At 44.3% G+C, this 25,267-nt stretch overlaps 1 protein-coding gene across 2 annotated transcripts; it reads right to left on the bottom strand.

Annotated features, from left to right (window-relative positions):
* Window positions 1–24,157, bottom strand: LOC144720676 (peroxisome proliferator-activated receptor delta-like). 2 transcript variants are annotated; one of them, XM_078597624.1, is made up of 9 exons: window positions 24,091–24,157; window positions 17,746–17,875; window positions 17,051–17,149; window positions 16,358–16,650; window positions 15,675–15,813; window positions 14,224–14,522; window positions 12,533–12,973; window positions 10,951–11,179; window positions 1–9,012 (listed from the first exon to the last, which is right to left on the bottom strand). In XM_078597624.1, the coding sequence occupies exons 2-9, from the start codon at window positions 17,846–17,848 to the stop codon at window positions 8,765–8,767; spliced, it is 1,851 nt and encodes a 616-aa protein (XP_078453750.1). In that variant the 5' UTR covers window positions 17,849–17,875; window positions 24,091–24,157; the 3' UTR covers window positions 1–8,764. The 2 variants fall into 2 exon arrangements, with proteins under 2 accessions (XP_078453750.1, XP_078453751.1); XM_078597625.1 differs by lacking the exon at window positions 24,091–24,157 and adding an exon at window positions 18,026–24,078.
* Window positions 24,158–25,267: the final 1,110 nt, after the last annotated feature.

The raw sequence follows: 25,267 nt of genomic DNA, 5'->3' as shown, positions 1-25,267 counted from the left end.
TAAAATATTTAAAAGCTTTATCACACATTAGTAAATTGTACAATCAAAGATGCATAATTACATATTTTTACAGAAGTACAGTATTCCAATCTATAGACGCCAGACCTTTGTGAACAATAGTATTTGTTTATGTACAAATTCTGTGCATTGTTGAACAATCCGAATTATTTTTTGTAAAATCTTCCATCAGTTATTGCCTTAAATACTCAAATATTGCAAAAGAATGTTTTAACGTGTAAAACAAAATATATCCATAATATAATTACGAAATGGCATACACAACCCTGACAAGATGGCAAGGTGTGCTAATCATAACCAACCAAATAAAACAGAATATGAACGCAAACACGTGAACAGACACGTGGACAGTGTGCAGACAGAATGTTATTCAGCGTCTGCAAAGTGACATCTGCAGCCATGAAACGGAAGCTGGCAGCAGCAGCTAATCTTAATGTAGCCGTGGACTCGTCTTTTGAAGAGATGACTTGTGCTCTATTGTGGAAAATTGAAATGCGTCATCTGCAGACCCTGCCCCTCACCATGAAATTCATATTTTAATCAGTGTTTCTTTATGTTCTGAAATTTATCTGCGCATTCAAAATAAAAATGCACGAAACGGTAGTTTCCATACGTGGTAATGCTATGCATAAAAGCGTAGTAAAGTGATGGTAGCTCTGGACAAAAAGACCTCGTTTAGTCATGAACAGGAACTAAAATATTGAACACAACCATTACCCACTTTCAATTTATTCCAAAGATAAAAACACCTTGCCCAACTATTAAAATACTCCTAGGTTTTTCGTTTTAATGAGCTACTTCACACGTCAATTTTAATATTTTCATAATCGTATTTTTTTCAAGTGCCAATGTAAAACGAGCTTGTTTTAATTGGTTTACTAGCATCACCAGGTTGAACAGTTACAGATAGCAGATAGTGTGACATTACATGTTCACAACTGAATTAGATATTTTTTTTCACCCCGAGTGTTTAACAATCCAAATAATATTTTTATACAAATGCAATACTGACATTTTGGTTTCTGGTTCACCTTATTACCTAACGTGCTTCAGGCTACTAAAAACTTTCAAAGTGTTATCACGAGAAGTGATTCTTTATATTTTATTGTTGAAAGTGCACGTTGCATATAACTACACAGTCCTTTTTAAACAAACCAATGGCTTTTTTGCATCAAAAGCAAAAAAGTGAATAGAATTGTAGATTTGGGTAACGGTTTGGAGGTGTATTGAACTCCAATAAAAAATAATAAACATCAGGGATGAATGCTGTAAGTTGCACGAACACCGTGAACTCTAAGCAATAAAAACAATTACATGTGATGTATGCATGTAATCATAACGACTATGGCAGGATCATGAAATTATATTTTGTACCATAACTTGTAGCTTTCAGAAAGTAACATCTTGAGAATTTACAGCAAACGCCTATCATTTTTTCAATATGCAGTAGTCCCTCGGTTAACGGTGGCATCGGTCAACGTTTTTTCGGTTAACGTTTCACCAACCATAGGACCCCAATGGTTTCGACTAACGTTAACATTTTGATTAACGGTAATGTTTACGATCTGCACGCGGGCGCCAATTTCAGCCAGTCAGAGCGCTCGTAAGTGGGCTGAGTCATGTCCCCAGCCAATCAGCGATGGCCATTGTTTACATTGTTTTCTATTTTGGCAGTGGAAAACAGCTCTCTTGCAGACTCAGTGATTTTTACCCATTGTTCAGCTTATGCAGTGAATTCGAGAAACAGCTATTTCGGTGAACAGTAGTTTTCGTTAAACGGATTAAAAACGTTAACCGAGGACCTACTATCCCCAATAATAAAAAAAAATACAAATGCCAACAGTGGCTGTTCAACGGAAAAAATGCCCTCCAGCCTATGAATGTCCAACAAAGGCTCAGAGTTGTCGGGTGGTGGAGGGTTTTAACGACACATATATATATTGACGCGATCTAACCAAAAAAAAACTTTCATGAAAGGCTCAGAGCCACCAATGGTGAGACGAACACCACTCAACGCTCATGAGATCAGGAAAGCACCGGGTCCTGGCCCATGCGTGCGTGTGGATCACCGGTCACAAATGTTCCTGCGAGGCCACGCGGTGCACTCGATTAGTGTCATTGGGTCACATGCTACGAGCGTTAGAACACTCAAAACGATTTACGACAATTTGTAACGTGAACCTGCGAGGCGCTACGCAGCTGTTCCACATCTCTTTGATACGTTAAATCGTTTTGCAACACAAAAATATACACAACGCGGGGAAAAACCAATGCAGTATTAAACTCACAAAATTACCTTTGTAAATGTATACAAATATGACAAACTCATGTACCCGATGTTAAACTTTTTTTCAAATCATCTGAACATGTGATCACTAACAATTTAATTTATTCTATACTGTATTTCGAAAATATAAATCAATATGCACAGTATATTGCGTAGCTGTCAATACCAACAAAATAACGTATTTGAACAAAAATCACGGTTCTATTTGGCAAGCATGTCCTCATCAGACTTAATTTTTCTGTTATACTGATTTAATAATTACTTTATAAACAACAGCAATAAGCTATGTTGCGTATATGGCGTTTTGCTGCTGTGTGTGCAGACCACCAGACACTGACAGATGTGTGGAGTTTTTAATCATAAACGTGAATATGTATTGCTTTTGTACATAATCACTCCTTACGATAAAAACCCTCCTCAATTTAAAACTATACGCGTCACAATCATCTTCATAGTATCACGTGATTCTGGTACAGCTATTGCTGGCTATGGAAACAGAGGATGGCAGGAGATATGGTTAACAACACAATGGGATATAACACTGAATGAAGTCATTTACCAATCCATGTACTACCAAAATGCACCGAACTGTTCGGTGTGCGTTGGTAAAGGACCAGAACCAGTTCAGACATCACTCACAACAGATGTAAGGCAAGGCTGGGAATCACACCCAGTTCACCAGATTATATCAAAGTGTGTTACGCGTTACACTACCACTCTCCACTGAAACAACGATGTACAAATAAAGAGCAGCAGATTTAGGGCGATGGTGCAGTGTTTAGTGCATGATGAACCAGCCTCAGCTAATATTAACGGTAACATCCGAATCAGTCCTAGCGTGCCCACGTTACCAACTCGTAATGACCAGCATGGTAAAATAGTCAAATAATTCCCCATAATCGACATTGTGGTAGCCTTCTAGCTTCAAGACTGAAAAATGACTGATATGTTATAAAAAAAAATAACCCATGCACAATAATTGAAAGTTGATACATTCCCTTGAGCAGTTTTTTTATGTTTTTGGAATTGAATCTTCACCGAGATATGGAGACAGATATTTCAGTACCTCATGGACATCAATTCTCTCTCTTCTAAGACACTGAGCCAAAAACAGTTAATCTCAGTCACATTTTACATTCACGTTGGAAAGATAGGGCAGCCTATTCATTGTCGGAAGTGTGTGATGGTTGCAGCCAGGAGTGATTTCAGACCACATTGCCACCTCTTGTGCACCCTGGTGGCCCAGGTTGGGGACTCCATAACCAGTGGAGCGAATCAGAAAAAGCACAGAAGGGTAAAAAAAAAACCCTTGGTTGGCTGGGGCAGTGTGGACAGGCTTTAGGCCTGTGGAGGTGAATATGTGGGGGTCGTGTCACCCTTGCGTGGCCTCGTCACTCTCGTGCACATCTTCCCAACAGCTTCACGGCTGATCGGACTTGACACAGACTGAGTGAAATGTGGCAGCTCGCCACCACACCACCCTTGAAGTCACTAGCAGTACTGGACTTGGTTTTGGTCGAAACTCTAATGAGATGGCCTTCGGCCACTTGTTTTCCATCAAAGCAGCTGTTTAGGTGCACACAAGTGTGAGGTGACTGGCACCCTACATCTATCCTGAAAGGTGTTACTCGTAAAGGGTTTGAAAACAGATTGCTATTAAGATATATACAGGCAACGGTACTGTTGAGAATAATAATAAAAAAATGTATCGGCATTATTAGACATGAATGCTAACTTTGGTGACTCACCAACACGATTGGGTAGTACTTGTCTACAATGTTCAAGAAACAGTGCAGCCCATTAGTATGAATTTCAACACCAAATAAAGTATATGTTTATACATAGGCTTTCATAACCAATATTGTGATTCATCATTAGTTTATTTTGGGACAGATTGTCACGTAGGTAGCATGTCAATTAACAACGATAACCATCCTCCGCCCGATAGAGCCCATCAAATGAAGTTGTCACGTCATGGACAAACACGATACGTGATTTGGTTTATCAACAAACCGAAGGATTGTTGAAACAAACCGAAGGATTGTTGAAAAGCAATAAACATTTGTTTTTGGCAATCATCAAAATATTTTCTTGCTTTTCAACATTTCTCCTCTGGTTTGCTGATAAAACCAAAAAATTGGCTACATGTGCCCCCATGTGACATGATTTATTTGGCCTTGTCGGGGTGGTGGAGGGTAATAGTTGTAAATTGACATTATACATACACGATTTAACCCTGAAGAAACCAATTATGAATCAATAAAGTTGCTTTATATTTTAAATGCTCAAACATTTACATAAACCCTACTCTGACCATCTCCTACGATCTACGAGTGAAATAAACAGTGTATTACCACACGCTTTAAGCTCACACCACTAAAACAGTGTGGTCGTGGCACGTTTTGGCTCTAGCTGTGCTGACATTACATATCGACACACAGGTGTATGGATACGGGGGTACGCCACCACGGACAGAAAACACTAAGGCACAAGCACACTGTCAAACACACGCACACAGATGCACAAACCTAAAACACACGTATGGGTGTAAAAAGCAGCCTTCAGAAATATCCCTCAACTGTTCACCCCTAAAAATTCTAAAATTATCATTACTCCTGAGAACATTGTTTCAATATTTTCTACAACTTTCATACAAATAAACACATTTTTAAAATTCACATAATGAAAATACCACCACCACCACCAATATCCGCACGCATCAAGCAGGGCCATTAGATATGCCAACATACACAAATGTTTGTAAATAAAATGTAACCTTTTTGGAGCAGAGAGTAAAACTTGACACCGTAAAACTTACTGCGCTTCACGTGCTTTTTATCTAATATTTGACAAATCTTACTGACTACAGAAACCTAAAGGACCGTGAAATGACTACTATTTTAACCTCCAAGTATGGACACAAGTTATACCGTAAAAACATTGGCAGCCACAACAATCTACTGACGAGTCGGCGGCAGCAGCAGCAGCAGCTGTAGCGGCAGCAGCGGAGTGCGCAACCCGCTGTGGAGTGTTCCACCAGCCCAACAACACCGTGCGATCACACAGCAAGCTCAAACCAAACCCTGCGAACGTCATGACCTGCCGCGCCTGCAAGTCGTAGAACCTTAACACGGTGGCGGCTCACCAACATCAGAGTGGGGTAACGTTCCATTATTTTAATTGCTGAAGCCACCTTGCCACGGAGGGCAATATCGTGCCCCTCCAGTATTTTTTATGATTACACCAGGGTCATTGCAGAGTTAAAAGTTGATTTGATACCACAATTATACGCCACGTTACTGTTCCTCTCCCCTCATTTTCTTGATGTAAAATATTTGATATCAAAGACCAGGTATTGTAATTAGGGCATTACCCTTAACTATTCGAAGGATCAGAATCAAGAGAGTGGAACTCTTTGTATAAAGGGACACCCTAAAGGAACAAGTACACAATGTGTATAATCACCACACATGGACTATTACTTTGGGTTGCATGACAGGTTCACAGTGTTGTCAATGAGAAAAGTGCATTTTCCTGAGTTAAATCCCAGCATGTGAGGGAACCCCCCCTTTTGAACGTAGGCAATAACAATTCACGTTAATGGATAAGTATTTGAGTGAAAATTGAAAAAAAAATGTCAGATATAAATTCAAATGCTAGTCATTCAGTTGTTATTGTACCCAAGAGGTGCGAAGGCAAAGTTGCCCCCTCAGAATCAGAATCATCATTTCGATGGGAGGAATCCGATGAACTACAAAGCTCTTTTTTACAGACGTCCAGTCACTATGTCGAGCCGTGAGGGGTTCCCCCAGAGGACAGCGCCCACTGCACTGGCGGAGCCATCACAGGGGGCTGTGTCCGCTCAGCCGGGAGCTGGGACACGTGCTGCCAAACAGTTTTACATTGCAGCAAATTCATCTGTTTTGCCGCATGGACGGATATCACGATTGTGATGAGGAAAAAGATTGTGCACTTGTTTTTTAGGTTTTCCCTTCCTTTAAACAATAAAGTGTACAACATTTGAATGTATTACCCATATAGTTTAAATGGCAACAATGAAGTTCCACGGCACAATACAATTACGTATGTTCACAACAAGTAGACATTACTACATGTATTCGTTGCAATAATCTATTGCCGTTTTTGTTGCGTTACTTTAACTGCTTAAAAAATGATGTTGTCATCAAACAGCACTCAAACCAATCTGTACCGACCCTGCCGATGACTAAACCGTGCAATAAAGGAAAGTGCAAGAAGAACACCACACACCCAAGCCTTATGCATTTAGAATATGTTTTACACTAACTGCACTTAACTCCAAAATGCTATTACAAAAGTCCTACCCATGACTGTGTTTTCAGTTCTGTCATTGGTAAGAAAAGTATTTTCATAATGCTTTGAGAACGTCATATTTTTGTTTAAAGATAATCTCGAACGTCAAATACACTATGCTGCTTGAAAATTGCGGGCCACATTATTGCAGGTAAGCCTACAGTGTCTACACCACTGCGAGCTGAATTAAATTCATTTCATGAATAAAAACAGCTAACTGCTGATATGTCACAAATATTTTTCTTTAACCTTATTGTTTGAATTTATATTGGACAGAAATCTGAATAACTTTTTTGCTTGAAATAACCTAAATAACGTATCAACTACACACTAATTCAAAGAGGATCAATGACTCGCACATCACAGCAAGACGCATTGTTGCGTAACAGGTGATAATAGAAACCAGAATGGTGGGTAACTGGCTCAAATTGACTACACTGACGTGGTGCAGCCACTACTCAAGAGTACAGTCACTCGACCATGCGGACGATGGGATATCTTAGGATGCAGTCAAGGCAAGAGCGCCCATCGGTTACGAGACCCATGATGCACGGCAGTTAGTTCGGTGTGACTGGGCTTGGATTGGCTTAACTTGGACACGTGGGGAAGTGAATTATGACTCACAGTGGTATAGTGATCACCTTGTTTCTAACTGGTGGGACAAGTACGTGTGGAGCGGGAAGGACTCCTCTCCACAGCAGGTGATGAATAACTTTCTTACCATTGGTACATTTTGCATGCTTTTGAAATCAAGCTGCTGATTGTCTGAAACCGTGTGCAGAGAACTGATTTGGAGCAATTAGGTAGGCAGCCAGGTAAAATGGCTGAGAATGGGGCTGCTCTTGCATTGCCGAGGAATGGCTAAAGGCTGTGTATAAAAGGCGAACTCAGCACAGAGAAGGCAAAGGAGATATCAGCAACAGCACGGTGGTGGCGAGCTGCACTACCAGCAGTAGCCACAGCAGTAAGGACACACAGTCGACTCAACAGCCCACTGCCAAACTTTGCGCGAGTTGTAATTACTGGCGAAATGTCGTACTCAGATTGTAAATGTTGTGGCTTGGCTCTCCAACACACCGGTGTGCTGTACTAGTGACGAATTGGCACGTTCTGTTTACGTGACAACCCTTACTAGTTGGCTGTGTCGGGTGGTGGCAGGTTTTAACGACACATTTATATATTTACCCAATCTAACCCAAAAAACCTCTTATGAACAAGTGGGAGTTTTGTGGTGTATGGGTTCTGGTTGTTGGGGAGTCATGGGCCCTCAGGCTCCATGCTGATCTTCAAAACCAGAAAATATAACAAAGGGCAGAGTAAAATCACAAGTGTGTGAAACCAGAGTGTAATCCCAATTATATTGGCGGATAGTCAGGATTTCCCATATTCGGTAGGCTTTAATCCAAGCAGCCTGGGTGCCTAACGATGACTGAGGCAACCTCATTTCAAAGTGTTTGAGTTTGAGAATGCGCGAGGGCATAGGCATGAGTGTGCCCTGCATTGTCTATTTTTCAGTTTTTAGATAAATTCCATGTTTCTGCTTCACTTTACAAAACTGCCCTACCTGGTGGAAACCATTATGGTGGCCTGCTGCAAGATAAAGACAACCCATCCCTACGGAGTGTCTCACAGGTGAGAGCTGGTCTGGCGCACATGCAACTCCACCCATCACACAGTGACCTGGCTGATCACGTGACAATAGTGATGCCCGTTCTTAGCAAAACATGAACACCAAATGTTCCGTGTGACCTAATTAGCTGACAGATGCAATGTAATTGTGATTAATGACACATCTCCATTTGAAAAAAACATGGCAAGTACGAACATGGCCACGAAGAAGGCTTGTAAAGAATGGAGTTGGGCTCATGACTGCGGACAATGCTGACAGCAGATCCAGCGACGCACAGCACCTCGGGTGTACCTTTCAAAAGGATGTTTCGCCTTCATCAGATTTGTACCCAGCCATAAGCGAGTTTTTACTCAAGTTTCTGAATGTTGGGGTAATGCTAAAACTACTGTCATACAGCCTATCAGGCACTTCCCATTCAGCCGTTCATCAGGTTATCCTCTTGGCCCACACGTTTCAAAGTGTCCCTTTTTGCGATTTCACCACGGAACATGATTTCTTCAATACATGTCCTTAAATATTTCTTGCAGAAGGGGCGGCAAGGCAGTGTCCGCTTCGGTTTTGCGGATATTGTGCACCATTTGCGCGTGCTCCGTTACCAGTTGCCGAAGGTCCGAGAGTTTCTGCAGGAGTTTGGGGAATAGGAAGGGGCTCTCGGGGTGCGTTTTCCTCAGCTGAAGGTCCAGTGCCTGTAAGATGCGGTCCTGGATGCGCTCCACCGGATTCACATTAATCAGGCCAGGGCGGTCTGCCAAAACAAAAGAGTAGGCGTGGTCATTTTTATGAGACGTGAAAAGTAACATGAAACTCGAGGATTTAGGATTATGCATTACTTTTATTGTGCTTGTTTAACCCAAGGAGGCCTCACAACCCATGGGCAAGATTTAATAAATGATTACACATATACGCAAAAAACAAATTCACTGTCATTAATTCTCTCTGGCAGGTGAAGTGTGATGTGAACATTTAAATGAGAAGTAGGGAAAGTATTGATAACCTGGGTGAGCAGAGGGATGAAGCAGTTACAGTGGTGTTGTTTGCAATGTTAATAAGGTGCGAGAGGCTACCTGAACAAGGGAGATGATTTGCATTACCCATTGGATTGACTATGATTAATGCGTGCATGATTGTGTCTGTGCACACAAATACCACGTGCGCCTGTCTCAGCTCGTGATTGATAAATCACCTATGAACAGTTTTATAAAAGCATACAGTATACACAAGCTTCATGCGTGCATACACTGTTGTATTTTCACATGTATACACGCGCACTCTACATCGCTGTGGAGCAGGGCGCGCGGCCCATGCTCGTGAGTAGCATTTGCAAGCAGTGCCAGTCGGATGAAATTTATGCGTGTATTTGGTGAGTACACACATGAAGGACAGGATAGAACTGTATGAACAGGAATATCGGTATAAGGGTGTCAACAAATATAAGGCACCCAACGTGTCCGTGAAAAACACACCGAAGGACATTCAAAGTCAAACCATACATTCGGGGATTCAATCCTTTGCAGTTGTTTATCCGACATTCTGTTTGTTTGGTAATTGATACAACACACCCAACAAAATGAGAACATCAGCAGAAAAGCAGCGGACAAACTCCATGACCCCACCAGCCCATCCCCAACCACACGCTGTGAAAACACATGCACATGCTCTTTCTGTGGTTGCATAACTTACTGTAAAACTTTCAATCTCATTTTTTATTTACAAAGGAATGGGACGAGCCATGGTCAAGCCATGCAAGTAAACATGAAATGGCGAAACTGTAATTTAGTGAAGACACTTACAAATATATATTTCATGAGTAGTTTAAAAGTATATTAATAGGGAATAAATCTTATAAAATAAATATATAGTATGGATAGATGTTGAACTTCTTTTGCACCGTTCGTAGGCAACCATTCTAATCGGATCTACGGGAGTAATAACAGGTTGTGAGTAACTGATTTAAATTTAAAGGGCTAGAAAGCTGAAATATGTCACAAGTATTGTTGAGCCTAGGCTTTTAACTAGAAATATATGAAGATACATATGTATTTTGAACACCACAACAATGGGGACAAATTGATAAATGTTTTACATTTTGAAACTAGGTCCCTATGAAAGTGGAGATTTTGAAGGGTGCTAAGTGCAAATGATACAATATATTTCATAAACTCACTACATTTTATGTTTGTTTCTGAACTTGTGATGCTGAAGGTAATAAAAACGGGCAAATCATACCAAGTGGTAGGACTCTTTTTCAGGAGGATCCTGCTACAATGGATTTTTATTTTAAGATGTTTAAGTGAATTTCTGATGAGTTTATACATTACACGTTTTAAAAAGGGTGCTCCTATAACAAGCCCAATTCCAATGCTATTTGACTCCATACAGTGGATTTCAACGAGTCTAAAATTAAGGAGATATTCAACTAGAGCAATGTTCTTTATTGCAAGGCCCGTGGGCCACTTGGCAGCCCCTGGTGGGGCCTTTTGTCCAGCCCCTGACGTGCGGCCAAACAATACACAAATGTGAATTATGCCACCATTGTGCTGTGAAACCCCAATAGTTTCAAATGTGTGGTGGGGGCTTCACGCAGATGATGTCTTATCGATGAAAGTGCCCCCCCCTCTGGAAATTAGTAACACTCGAAATTAAGAGCTACACTGTGGCAGCGAGCACATGCACAATTCCTCACCTCCACACAAAATGATGGCGGCCATGTACAGGGCGAGGTCCGTATCGTCGAGTGACAGTGCGTTGAAACGTATGGAGAACTCAAACTTGGGCTCCATGATTTGACAGAAGGGGGAGCGGAGGGAGCGCAGGAATTCACGCGTGATGAACGCCGAGCCGTAAGCGATCAGAAGTCCGTCTTTGTTGATCTGGGCCGCCAACATCGCGAATATCACCTCGTACACACCGTACTGGCACAGGGGAGCAGAGTCAGAGGACTCTTGTTAAGGATCCTAAGATGGACATATACTGCCAAAACACATTCACCGCAATCAACACATATATGCAAGTGTACTCTTGATATTACTCTGATAAAAAAAGACCAAAAAATATCAGTAATTACCTGCCATTACTGACATGAAAGCTAATGGACATGACAACAAATATTTGATTTATGGCAACAATCATATATATTCCAGTTGAGAAGTTAGATGGTGATAAAATCCAATAAATCGTATTAGAATAGATGTGGTCCACGCGACTTTTATTCCATATTACCAGCAGTTATATGGCTCAATAAATGTGTAGCTGTATTGACTGTGAATATGGCATAGATACTACAACTATAATACCCACCACCAATGCTTAATCTTTGCCAATTCACGAGTAGTCATGAAAAGCTACAAACTAAAAAACTACCAACTTTCATAAAGAACCAAGAAAATGAATTGCTGCAGTCACGAAAGTTTTAAGTCAAAATTTGTACACCAAGTTACTCATGTGCCACATTCACCATTGCAAACCACACTTGTCGTGGCTGATCTCACCAACGTATGAATAACGCAAATCAGGATTGACACAGAGATAGAGCAATGACATCGGTTCATGTATAGGCAACAGAATGTGGCACCGCAAAAGCCATGCGGAAGCAGTGGCTAGGCAATGGCTGATAATATTGATGAATGAGAACTCTGTGTAAATCTCTATGACGGCTTACACACTGACATGGCAGTACAGCTTTTGCTCATTCACTGACCAATAATGCACTCAGAATCACACAACAAATGTATTTCGTTCAATGTGACGGCGAGCGGTGGAGTAGATATTTGCACATTGCACGATGGTCCCAACAACCTGAGTTTGATTCTTGGCCACAGCGATTACCAGTGGGGAGTTATATTGGACCCTATCCAGGGCACTCATTGTAAACAACCCCGCACTACGTCTATATAAGTAAACATACATTACACAAAATTCTTCCAAAAGCATGCATCTATCTGGTATGTACAGTACAGTACTTTATGTATGTTACATTTCCAGAATTTTGGGTTTAGAAAAACGTGCACCTCTTGGCATAATACCTAATATGAAGGATAGGATTTTTGCTGAATATACTTTTTACTTGTTAACCATTACTTGGGTATGTATAGCTACAATGAGATGTTTAAACATGTGTTTAAGATGTTTGATGTAAATTTCACGAACACGATTTGGCATATGTTCAATTGTCGTTTACAATTAAAAGGCTTTAATTATTCTTAGCTCCAGACCGCAAAACTTAATGCGTGTGCCCTTTTTGCTTTAAACGCATTTTAAAAACATACCTTGAGTAGAGTGACTTGGTCATTTAGATCAAGGATCATGAAACCGGGGATGCTCTTGGCAAACTCCGTCACCTCTCGGACAGCCTCCACCAACCGGTAATGACAGCGGTTAAAAATCCTGATCTCTGCCGCTCCTCTTGGAGGAGTAACCTCTTGGTCACCAGACATATTGCCTTCCGCGTCGGCTGCGAGTTCGGTATCGGTGACGCCATTGGCGGTGATGAACACGCAGTCCGTGCCCAGCACCCGCCCGCGTGTGGTGCTGTCACAGGGGCCTCCTCTTCCGTCACAGATCGTCCCTCCACAGGCGCCGCCGCAACCTCCGCCCACACTCGCAATATTTACACCAATGCTGCCGTGATTGTGGATTGTGCCGTAACCCGACTTCTGGAGGATTGTGTCTTCAGCCTGAGCCAGAGACTCGTGGTCATGGATCACCACCTGCTCAATGACAGACAAGCTATATTAGCAAAGTGGCTATCTTAGTGAAATCTTTATAAATAAACGTGCAAATACAGTGCAATATACTAAGGCTGTTTCAGCATTTCAGAAGCTCTCACTATAACTTTCACAGTCTCTGGAATGCAGCCTCTATTTAGCAGCTTAAGAGATTAGTGTCAATACAGAATTAAATCGAGTGCTGTGACAGTAGAGCAACATGTAAATTGTTTAACAGTTTTACCTTTATTAGGCATAAGCAGAACTCTATAGGCCTCGTTGCTGCATCTCGAGTAAGCATTTATTGATTCAACCCCCATGCCTCTCTGCGCAGCTATACAATAGCCATGATTCGAATACGCTTTTATGTTCTCCTTTTAAATGTTTCTTTACGTTTATGCATCGTTTGCTGTGTAACGTTAGGCTCATATATCATGAGCCAGAGTTGCTTTAAACAAATGAATAGTTGAATTCCTAAACTGAGACAAAACTATGCATCACTGCCAAAAAAACTAAAAGGTTTAAAAAAAAGTCTTAATATCTCTTTCAGCTTACAAGCAAGATTCATTTGCAGGAGGAAGTTTTTATTTGAAATAGAAAATTGTAATTACTTTGGCAGATGTGCACCCATCACTCATAATGTTAAGACATTTATGGTGACTCAGCATTTGAGAACACAAATTAATCACAAACACATCGAGGAAACCAAATGTAGACAAAGATATTCTGTGAACAATGCTTGAATATGATGCAGCATGCCATGTGACAAAGTACTTCATATTCAGGTTGTGTCAAATGTATATAAAAAAACATATTTGACAGCTCGATACATAATGTAAATATTAGAAAATGGGATGATATTAGTGTCTTTCAGTGGAATAAAAAAGCTAAATTTCACATCTGACAGCTCCTTGAAATTTGGCCTATGCTTTGAAACATATTTCAAGAGTGCTGTGACAGTTTGCCTTCTGATACAATTATATCAACACATAAACCTAATCATGTGGATAATGCAATTGGTGGCTATTCTGTTAATATTCTAGGAATTTTAAAACACCTGTAATTGCATCCAATTGCCCAGTCTAAATCCAGCAGTGATATTATTTACACGTTTTAACTATGGGTTAAACCCAAACAACGACACATTTCCATAAATAATATGGTAAGAACGTGTTTAAACATAGTTTATATCATACGATAAATTATTTTCTGAAAGAATACAAACATATTATTGAATTTTGCGTCATACTTACAGCGTTATTTTGTACTTTTCCAGCTAAAATCGCCTGAGCCTTGGCCTTGGACAGTGGGAATATGCGGAGGTAGGCCTCTTGTACGAGGCGAGCCAGAGAACGGAGGTCGCTCACAGCCATCCCCATCCCCTCGCCCGCTACGCTGCTCCCACCTTGGCAGCCTCCGCACACAGACACACTTGTCGCAGCGGTGGTTTTGGTCGCGGAGCCTGTGGTAAGGTCTGGGCGTAGGCTGCCCCCGCACACCTCGGCAATCAGACGCTTCTTTTCTGCCTGAGGCATGCGCCCAAATCGGATTGCTACACACACACAGACAAGCCACAAATGAGACACCGATGACTAAGCTACTGATGCACTCTCTCAAAAGAGTGCAAGCAATATTATAACATTGTTATCATCCAAACACAAAATATTTACGAGTCATAACAGCTAACAGCTACTGATGATCACTCAGAAATGCTCTCATCCAGTCAGAGCACCTACAGCCAATGACAACTCAAATCCCAAATGTGGTCTCACAAGTGCCCCAAAAATGATGTATTTGGAGCTCCCTCCAGTCACAAATTAGCCCAACAGATGACTCCAGGTTATGCACCTGCTGATAAGACAGCCTTCCCAAAGTGCTACTAATCGGCTCCGGCCTCTGTACAATCAGGCAACCGGTCTGCGGGACACCGTTTCACTGCGGTACCCTCACAACCCGTAGAGCTACCATGGGAGGACACACGACGACTACAGCCATGGCAGAAAAAATACTCGATCAAATACTGGCTGACCTCAACTGGTATAAAGACAAGGTGGTGCCCATTCAGAATTCCTATAGTACGAGGTTGTGGAACTTCCACGTAATGGCGGAGCCAGGACTTTCAGGTAGGGGGTGGCAACCCCTCCAGCAATGAAAAATGATAGAGGAGTTGTTAGTAAGTAAGGACTTGTCCCTTGCTTTTTATTTGACGCGTGTGCGGCGATGGCGCAGCCATCGATCGAGGGTCGAATTTTAACCATGTATGATCGGCATCGCGCTCGCCGAAGGTATGATGCCTTCAGGGAAGTTGTGTACTGGATACATATATACTGTATACACAACTGCGCACAATTCCGTGAGTCACTTATAACTGCTTTGCCGTTACTTATTGCCAATTATTGACTCAAGACTATTGCCTTATCATCTCATAGAGTCCCTGGCACGTACTAACATACTACACAGTGGCAGTGGGGGTCGCAAAATGCCGATTTATTTCTAATAAACCCCAATGATCCGATCGAAATTAGGGATTTCGATTGGATCATTGGTGGGGCACGTGCCCCCCCCCCCCCACTGGCTCTAACAGTGCTTCCACGGGTGGCCTTTAAAGGCAACGATGTGAAGGTGTTTAAATATACCGACCACGATGAAATTACCTATTTATACGTGCTTTAGGCCCTATGTAAATGTGGCTGAGAATATCTACCTTCATGCGACATTCCGACACCCAGGCACTTCTGAAAGCGGCAGTGCTGACACTTGTTGCGACTCTTCTTCTGGATTTTGCAGCGTTGGTCACACTTCTCATACTCCAGCTTCATCCTAATTGTTCTTCGGAAAAAACCCTGTGGAAAGATGGGAAGGAGGTGTGAATACAGGTGACTGAGAGCCAGTGGGCCCAAGAGGGCACAGGGAAATCATACAAGCTGCACACGCTGCAGTGATCTCGTTTTATCATGGTGGTAGCATGGTGCCAAAGGTTACAGTTCAAGATTTGACATCTTCTGCTCAATTACAATGCATCAGAGTGATCAAATTTTTATTTTGCCAAATACCTTTCAGCTGTACTATTGATACTGTGGTTTAAGATTTTCACATGGAGTTAATAGTGTCCCACCCTGTCAGCAAATGACCCTGGAAGAGGACATTATAAGAACTACTACACTTAGTACACTTAGTCACTACTACAGTAGGCCTCTTCATTTACACCCAGAACATAAAGTAGTAAAAACATATTTTGAGAGGTAGCCACATGTGGTACATCAGCTGGATATTCTGCAATTCATGCATTACAAGTGCGCTATATCGGATGGTGTATATTTACTTTGCGAGAGTAAGGGTGATACGTTGCTCTGTTGGCAATCTCGGAGAATTTGAAGAAGGACCTACCTTGCATCCCTCACAGGCGTGCACTCCGTAATGAAAGCCCGAGGCCCGGTCCCCACAAACCCGACACTCGATGGGAAGCAGCACTGAGCCCAGTCCATTAGCAGCTCCCTCCTCCATGAGACATGTTCTTTTTACACCAAATCCTGACCCCTCCTGCCCAACTGCAACTGCATTTGGGCCCAAGCCATTGCTGCTTATTTCACCATCACCAGAATCCAGGTCTACCCCCTGACTGGGTTTACATGGCGAATCAACTGGGGTAGAGAAGGAGACAGAATCTGATCCAAGAGATTCTGGAAAACAAAACAAAATCAATTACACTTTAAGAGACAGTCAATACTAGTTACTAACCACTGCAGAAAGCAATGTGGGTGGCAACTATTAATTTATAATATTGGAGTAAAATGACTAAGTACATAACACTTGTGGATATATACAAACAATAACTATTGAAGGACCTTTATGGGAGTTCACTGGCAACAGCACGAATATAACTAACTTATATAGAGTATACAATCAAGCTCAGTGATAACACTGCAGTTTATAATCAAATAGTTACATTACTTTTCATATTGGTTAGGATGCTAGATATGTGGATCACGAGTAAAACCTCATTGTGTCAGCTGCCAACTCCATGCAAGGACTTGAGCCTGTTTTTTGTTGGAATTCAGCAAAAAGAGAACAGGGCCTTACCTGTGCACACAGATTCCCCCAGGCTGCAGGCAGGACTCACTGGAGCCACGTCCCCTGGTGACACGTCCATATTGGGCAGGCCCAGTGGCCCACCCAGGCCTGAAATACACATGTGCATAAGTAAGACACACTTAGGAATACCTGCATGCACCTTACGTTAAAACAAATGCACAATGTTAAGTTGCATTTCAAAAAAGGCTTTAGAAAGAGACAATTGAATAGCTTATGGAAACATGCAGCACAGTAATTCATTCAGTGACACTTACATAATTTAGTGTATTTTTTTTAGTGTAACTTATTAACTTACCGGTCTACAATTACTTTGCAAACATAATGCATGAAAATGTGAATAACAACTTTATCTATTAGACAACACCAGAGAGCATTTAGTCGGTGTTTACTACTCGAGTACTTGCTATGACATACAGATCAGGAATATTGGCAGTAACAAATACAATTTTACAAAAGCTGAAACGTATGAGCATGGATGGTAGATGCTCATTACTACACTGAAAGACAGAACTACATATGGATGGGAAAACATACAAAAGTGATATATCAATATCATAGTATCTGACAAGAAATTGTAAATGGATTTGTGCAGGACAAGTCAACAAGAAGGGATAATGGTCAGTGGTCAAGGTTAACGGCCGAGTGGCAGGCAAAGGAGAGGACGGGCTCGAGAGGATGTTCACCATGGAGACGTAGCAATGAAATCAGCTTCTGTGCAGGTGCTGGATGGATTGTTGTATCACAAGACCATGAAAGATGGCGGCGGCTTGGGGAGGCGGTCCTCATCCAGCAGTGGGTAGACCATGGCCAATGCTAATGAGATTACAGTCAAAAAGTCAGTGCCTCAACTGCAACATTTGTAAAATTTAAAATACTATATGCTTGTGGGTGAGAAATTACATCAAACCCTGCAGATTCGGTGCTCCGTAAGCCTATGACATAATTAGCATTGAATTTGCGTACTTATAACAGCATTCGCAGATAGTGCTTGGCCCCCTTGTGAGATCATGTTCACCGTGCCTGGGTACAGAACATCAACATTGCCTTTAGCCAGCATGTCAACTCTCCATAGAAACAAGGCTTTATTTGCATTACTTATCCAAATATAAACACTTGACTAGAAACAAATGTAGATCACAGAGAATCTAAAATGTAACCCTCACAGAAGTTACTCTTGAACAAATATCCCTATATATTCTTCATGCCTATAATAATAATTTCCTTATCTATCTGTCTATCCAGAAGAGCCACACTGAATCGGAGGAAGGTCCTGCATTGGGTTTTTATTTAAATATTTTTTCAGCCAATTCATGAGTATTTATACAAATGGGAGGAAACCAGAGCACCCGGAGAAACCCCACATGTGTGAAGGGGGCAACACTCCCCGTACAGATGGAAACAGATGGAGATTAGTCCACTTTCTGTACGACCTTCTCCTGGCAAGCCAGGATATGGCACCTTGTCGCCCACAGGGAATTTCACAAAATTTGTGTGATCCACCACCCTCGCCTCCACAGTGCTGGATTACAGGCATGTATAGCCACCACTGTCTGCCTATATTGACTATAGGTGCCGATAACATTCTTTAAAAAATGTAACCGCATTCTTTATGCCTACAAGTTTGTCCAAATTGTATGCATAAGTTTTAAGTAACAATGGCACTAGATAATTCTGAATAAAATTGTAAAACAGTTATTTTTTCAGTTTTAAATCAGGCAGTGCTATATATCTCTCGAAGTCAAAGGATTCCTGGTTACGGCTTCCCTGGAAACTTGTGCCTGTTCAGTGAGGAAAGCCGCACTGAACCTCTCTTTCAGGAGTGTTCTGATTGGGAGATTTATGTTCTAAATTGCTCTACGATGCACGCAAAAATGTTTAAAAATTATCACCGTCGTTAGTGAACCAAACAATTCACCCCACGTGGAGTATGAAGCTAAAAGCAGCAACAGGAATCAAAGCCCACTGGCAATTACTAATATTACTATTCGTCTGGTGGAGTAGGCAAACAATAAACACCTGCATGAAAATAAATGGGTGGTTGCCCTTTAGGTCCACTTGCTTCATACATCATTTAGAGCCTCGTATTAACTGTGTGATGTTCAACGGCATCACGTGTCACGGTGGGGACCAATTCCGCCCACAGGCGGCTGCTGCCTTCTGCCCGACGGGTATATAAACAGCTCAGCGCCATTTGTGCAGTTTAAAAGATCCTGCGATATTACTCTCAAGGGGCGATCATCACTTTGATGTTTTCAAAACCACCAGTGTCAAAATTAGCCACAACATAAGTGGCAGATTGGCTGAATTATTTACATTATTTGAATGGCATTTTTAATGGTGCAATATATTGTTCTGCAAGAAGTACTTGAAAAAAACACGTGCATTAATAAGAATAATTGTTTTGGTGCTGGGGCGCACGCTTGCCTGGGCTCGTCAAGTCGACGAGTTTATCTGCTACTCGTGTCAGCAGAGACGGGTGAGCAGCGCAAGAGAACTGGTTGGGTTAGCTCCTTTTATGGAAGTAAAACCAGCTTTGTTAAAATCGACTTTGCTTCCTCATGGGAATACCAGCTGGTTGGGTGGGCTTAAAACCAAATCAAGCCATTTTGGAAGTCATGTTGACTGGGGCAACCAATCGGAACTATGTTTTTTTTAAAAAAGCGCCTTTACATCTTGACTATACGGGCAATCAATCATGTATGCAAAAAAACGAGCATTTATGAAATCATATTTTAACTTTAGGCTAATGTAACGGACCGTAATAGAGGGCACATCACAATCGTTTGAGCATAGTGCAGTACAACAATGTATTTCGCCGCACTGCCCTCTGCTGACAAAGTAGGCCCACAACAGCCGAGAGCGCAGGTTGGGTGTGTAGCAGAGGTCGCAAACGGGTTTTGATTCCTTACCCGTACCCGGCCGCACCAGGGTCGCAAACGGGTACCCGTACCCTACCCGATACCCGGCTACCCGGCCGGGTATCGTGTAGGGTACGGGTAACCCGATTGCGACCTCTGGGATGAAGCCATGTTGCAGGTGCGGGTGGGTTGATTCTAGGAACTTGAATTGTCATAAGAGGCAAGACGTTGGGAAACGAGTGACAAACGGTTACTCACCAGTGACTCACGGCCTACACGTACCCGTACCCGGCCGCACCAGGGTCGCAAACGGGTACCCGGCTACCCGTACCCGGCCGGGTACGGGTAGCCGGGTATCGGGTAGGGTACGGGTATCGGGTACCCGATTGCGAGTAGTGGGCATCCATCCACGCACCATCCAGGGACAAAACCCCGATTAGCTTCCGAAATTGGGCGAATGTCCGGGTGATTTGATCACAGGCATGAGAATACGAGTCAGTACAGTGGTATAACATAGACCAAGGAGTCAGCAACCAAAATAACAATACAAGCAATTCTTGTTTTTAGAGTTCGGCAGGAAACTAAATATTTAAAGAGCCGCCAATGCAATGCAAATACGAGGCGGCGGTCCTGAATACATAACGTCACGAAGCAGTCCTTAAAGAGCCGCACGTTGCCGACGCCCGAGACGAAAATAAATAAAAACGACGTATCCCTACAAACTTGCACGGAAATCGTCGTCGTTTTGCACTTGCAGATGGTTGGATCTGGCTCGCACCCCGTGTTTGCCGAGCCCGTGCACTGCTGTGAACCCGCACGCGTGATGCGGGCGCATCCGGCAAAGCCCCGTGGCCGCCTCCTCCTCCTCATCCCGGGGGAGCCTCGGGCTGCATGGCGGTCGATTGTTTACCCCAGCAGCACTATTGATGCTGATGCTGCTGCTGCGCTCTCGCTGTTACGACGCAGTTGTATGTTGAACTCCTTTCGCACCGTACGGAAGCCAACCGTGCTGCCAAATCCGAGGTGCAGTTGCGGCTGCTGCCTGCATACACTGGGGCTCTTATCTTTCACATGCGTGTCGCGCGCGGCCTGTCCCACACCAGATTAAATCTTAGCTACTGAGAGAGAAAGAGTGCTAGTACAGTCATTGACCGTTTTGCTTTCTCCATCTTTTCAACGTGTTGTACAACACGCTGCTTCGACGGCAAAATGCCCGAAGTTTTGCTCAACGCGCCTCGAAATCCTTCAGCTTCTTCACGAACTGAGAATTGTCGTGAGTTCCTAATAAGTTCCCGGCTTTTTCGGGAAACGTCGGGTGGCATGCCGGAAGGAAGACAAAACACACCGGAGGAAGAAGATGAGGCTTTGAACTTTGTCGTGTGCTCTCCAATGGGGGAGGTCAAACAGTACGACGTTAGTGACGCCACTGACGGACTCAGAGTCCACTTAAAAGCCATTTAAAGTATCGTGTCACCACAGGCACGCATTGACGATCTCCAAACTAAAGTAATGCGCAGACCTGTCACTTTAAACCACTTAACACCGTCGTGCAAATAGTTACATGCTGAAATCAAACGCGATGTTAATATGAATTCCGTACAACCAAACAGATCCCCAGAAATGCGCCCGATATCATCACACCTCGAAAGCTAAGCAAGTTTGCAGCCTGGAGAGTGTGTCGACAGGCCACCACCACCATGATGAACGTTCGCAAGGTTTCCACAGGGGTGGTGCCGCGTTATGGGCATAAGAGGGTAGTGCAAGCAACATCCATTGTGATGTACCTATCAATATGCACTACCCATGGGCTCTTTACCAGCGAGGCCCGAATAACCCCAACAAGTTCACCGACCCAGCAGTGGACACTGCATACCTGTCAAACCCTTATCCGTGCCCTACCTTATTACAAACCAATTCAAACCTTATTGGTCATACCGCGCCCGTATAAAATCTCAACATTCATCCTACAAAATCCCATCACAAGGGAGAAACACAAACAAATGGACAATTTTTCTGCCCGTATTGAAACGGCCGTACGCCGTATGGCCCTAAACACTCGAATTTCCTGTACAAGAACACGGGTAAATCGTATGGGTTGATAGTTATGGGACAGGTTCCGAAGGGCTGCTTGCTGTACGTGTAAACACAACCGCAGCAACGAGTTGGGTTTTGTTTAACCTTTGTGGTTTCACGGCGAGCAGCCCTTTCTCCACTGTGTGGCGCCACTCGCGAATTTGGGCCCCCACCGATCGGAAGAGTTTCCATAAACGCCGCGTGTGGGTGCGGAAATCAACACTCCTCTGTGTGGGGTGCCCACACGGCCACCAATGCCACACGTTCACCGGAGGAGACTGCACGCCCCCCCACCATACCATCCCGATTCATCCCATCGCCAGTGATGCGCACAGCCTCCTGGCATGTGCACACACGATCACCGATTGGAAACGACTTGTGCGTTATAAAAGGCGCGTCCAAGTTTGGCCACGCCATTGCTCAGATGTGTACTCGCATTGTGTGAGTATTATGTTTCATGACATATGCGTGGGGACGCTTTCAGCCAGCAGTGGATTGACAAAGGACCACGCTGCTCTATGCAAGGGTGGCACAGTCGGGTGTTTTACAATCGGGTTTAATTGTCTTTTTATATTAAACCCGATCATCTGAGATTGGGAGAAATCCGGTTTAATTGGTTCTAATTGCAGAACCGCACTTCGCCAACTTCTCAACGATGGGCTTCATCCATTCCAAGCGAAGGAACTCACTGGCGCCCACGATTGTGGAGAAGCTCGTGTTCATCAAGACCAACCTGCCCGCCGCATTCTACGACTACCCCGTGCCCGACGGTGCCCCGAGAACGATAGCAGCACCGACGAGGAAGCAGCCTAAGCCTTGGATCAGAGTTTCGTATTCATTAAACCGGGTTTTAATTCCCCGAAATCGGGTTTAATTGTATTAAAGAAAAAAACCCGATGCCTGCCGCTGGAAAAATCGGGTTTTTTTCCACCCATGGTTCTACGGAGTCAATTGTTGCGTGGGGTTTGCCAGCCCGGGCTATCGATGTGCACCGCGCCACCTCCCCGGCTTGCACAACCCTGTCTGGGGGGTGGTGGTGGTGTGGGGTGTGGGGTAGACGATGTTGTGTGGTGTTGGGGACGTGATGACAGAACTCCAAAAGTCTGCAACCCCATCACGCACATGGCTGGACCGCGGTGTCCACTGCGTCTAGGTCGGGACTCCGTGTCCCCTCGTCTCGGAAACTTTGCGAGGCGGTGAACACCTATAGACCCTACGCCGCTTATAGGACGTGGTGTATCATTGTAGAGAGATAAGGGCGGGTATGATGACTCAAGCAGAGCCCAACCACAAAGTACCAAAGTATAATCCAGTGACAAGAGAGATTACACAACAAACGTCACCACAGAGATTGTGCCAGGCTAGGTGCACCTTGAGGCCATCACGTGGAAGTGTGGGAAGGTTCTCTGCTGGCAGGAACATGGGACATAACCCAGACTTTTTAGGAGTTGACCGAGATTATTGGCAGATTCTCCACCTGTGCCAACCAACACCACAATAACAACACGGGCAGTAAGACGACACAGACTCGGTCAGCAGCAGTCGCTATAAACACGGCGGATGAGTGGCAGGCGATGTTCGTGGCGGTCTCTCTCTCTGGTTGTGGTGCTCACACAAGGCGAGTGCCCTCTCCTCATCATTCTCCTCATCCTCGTCCGAAGAGGACGGAGACGCCGCCACTTTTGGTAAAGTTCGGCTCATGGCGCGTCATTTTGCCGACCTGGTGACGACGACGTCACACGACTCTCTGTACACACACTACGATATCGACCAAACTTTACCCCGGACTTTTAATTGAAACTCGTTACAGAGCACAATCCGGGAGCGACGAGATGGATGATGATGATGCTGCTTCGAGAGAAAGACAAGAGCCGCGGATCCGACATCGCGGCTCCATCGCGGCGCGGAGCTTGGTAACGACGCGGGGGGGGGGGGTGGTAGGGGGTAGTAGGGAGAAACGACGCGAACTCCCCCGCTCACGGTGGCGACGCAAGCTCGGCTCGAGCGCGGCTTAGCAAGCGCCGCCTCGACGCGGGCGGACAGACGGAGCCGGACAATGAGGAGGGGAGCGCGGAGGAGACGCGCCACGAACCCTACCTCTGCCGTGCGGGTGGCGCCGAGCGGGCCTCCCTCACAACCCTGCCAGTGCGCATGCGCGCGGGCACAGCCCCTCCCCCCCCCAAACCCCCCAACTCGTGAGCCCCGCCCCTCCTATTTCGCCCCATTCAAGCCCCGCCCAACGAGCTTCCCCCACCCCCGCCGCGCGCGCTTCACCCCCTCCTCACAACTCTATTGGTCGTGGGGCGTGCGCACCTCGTCCAATCGCGACGCTACTCCGTGAAAACCCCCCCCCACGTGTGTCGCTACAGCCAATGAGGAGGAACGGCGGTGGGGGGAGGGGGTGTTGGATACGAGACGCTTCCGTGTGGGGGCGGGAGGGGGGTGGGGGCGGAAGAGGGAGGGGCGTAAGGGGGAGGTGGTGCGGGGGAAGGGGTGGGGCTGAGGGGGAGGGGTGCGGGGGGCATGACGCACGTGCGGGGAGGTGGGGGTCATCTCATCTCAGTCAGTCGACCCGTGGCATCTGGGTCTGGCCCGTGACCTCCTGCCAGCGGGCGTTCGACACTTCACGTGGCCTCAAGGTGCACATGGCCTGGCACAAGCGTCGTGGTGACGTCACCGCCACTTAGTGGCGAATGGCGGTTGTTGTTGGGGTGGATGGGTTTCCACCTGTCCGGGGTTTGAGTCGGAACAATTCGGAGGTTGGAATTTGTGTTCGGGTGGTAGGGGTTTCATTTGTGCCGAGGTCTGGTGCCTTTGCGTTGAAGTTTATTGCAGAATACTGCACAGTTCTGATAGACCTCGTCTGACGGAGAAATATATCCAGGCTAGGAATATGGAGGTGAGGTTGAGTGAGTGTGGAGAGGTGGGGATGAGTGAGGGGAGTGGGTTTGCCAATTCTGTCAAATCGCCTGATGACGCGAGTTGTAATAACCAGTGAAACGTCGTACTCAAATGGTTAATGTTGTGGGTTTACTCTCCAACACACCGGTGTTCTGAAATAGTAACAAATTAGTACGTCTTCTTGGTTCTTTCGGTAAAGTCACGTAGAATGGAAATTATAAAATAATAAAAATAAAACATAATAAAATAATTCTCTCACGACGTTTCGGCCACATTAGTACGTTTTTTTACGTGACAAACTTTACCAATTGGCTGCGTTGTGTGGTGGTGGGTTAACGACACATTTATATTTACACGATCGAACCAAAAACAA

This window comes from Lampetra planeri, chromosome 9 (genome assembly GCF_965212315.1).
Source record: "Lampetra planeri chromosome 9, kcLamPlan1.2.h2, whole genome shotgun sequence".
Taxonomy (NCBI): Eukaryota; Metazoa; Chordata; class Hyperoartia; order Petromyzontiformes; family Petromyzontidae; genus Lampetra; species Lampetra planeri.
The sequence above is the reverse complement of the archived record's forward strand: the minus strand, read 5'-3'. Positions and strand labels throughout refer to the sequence as shown.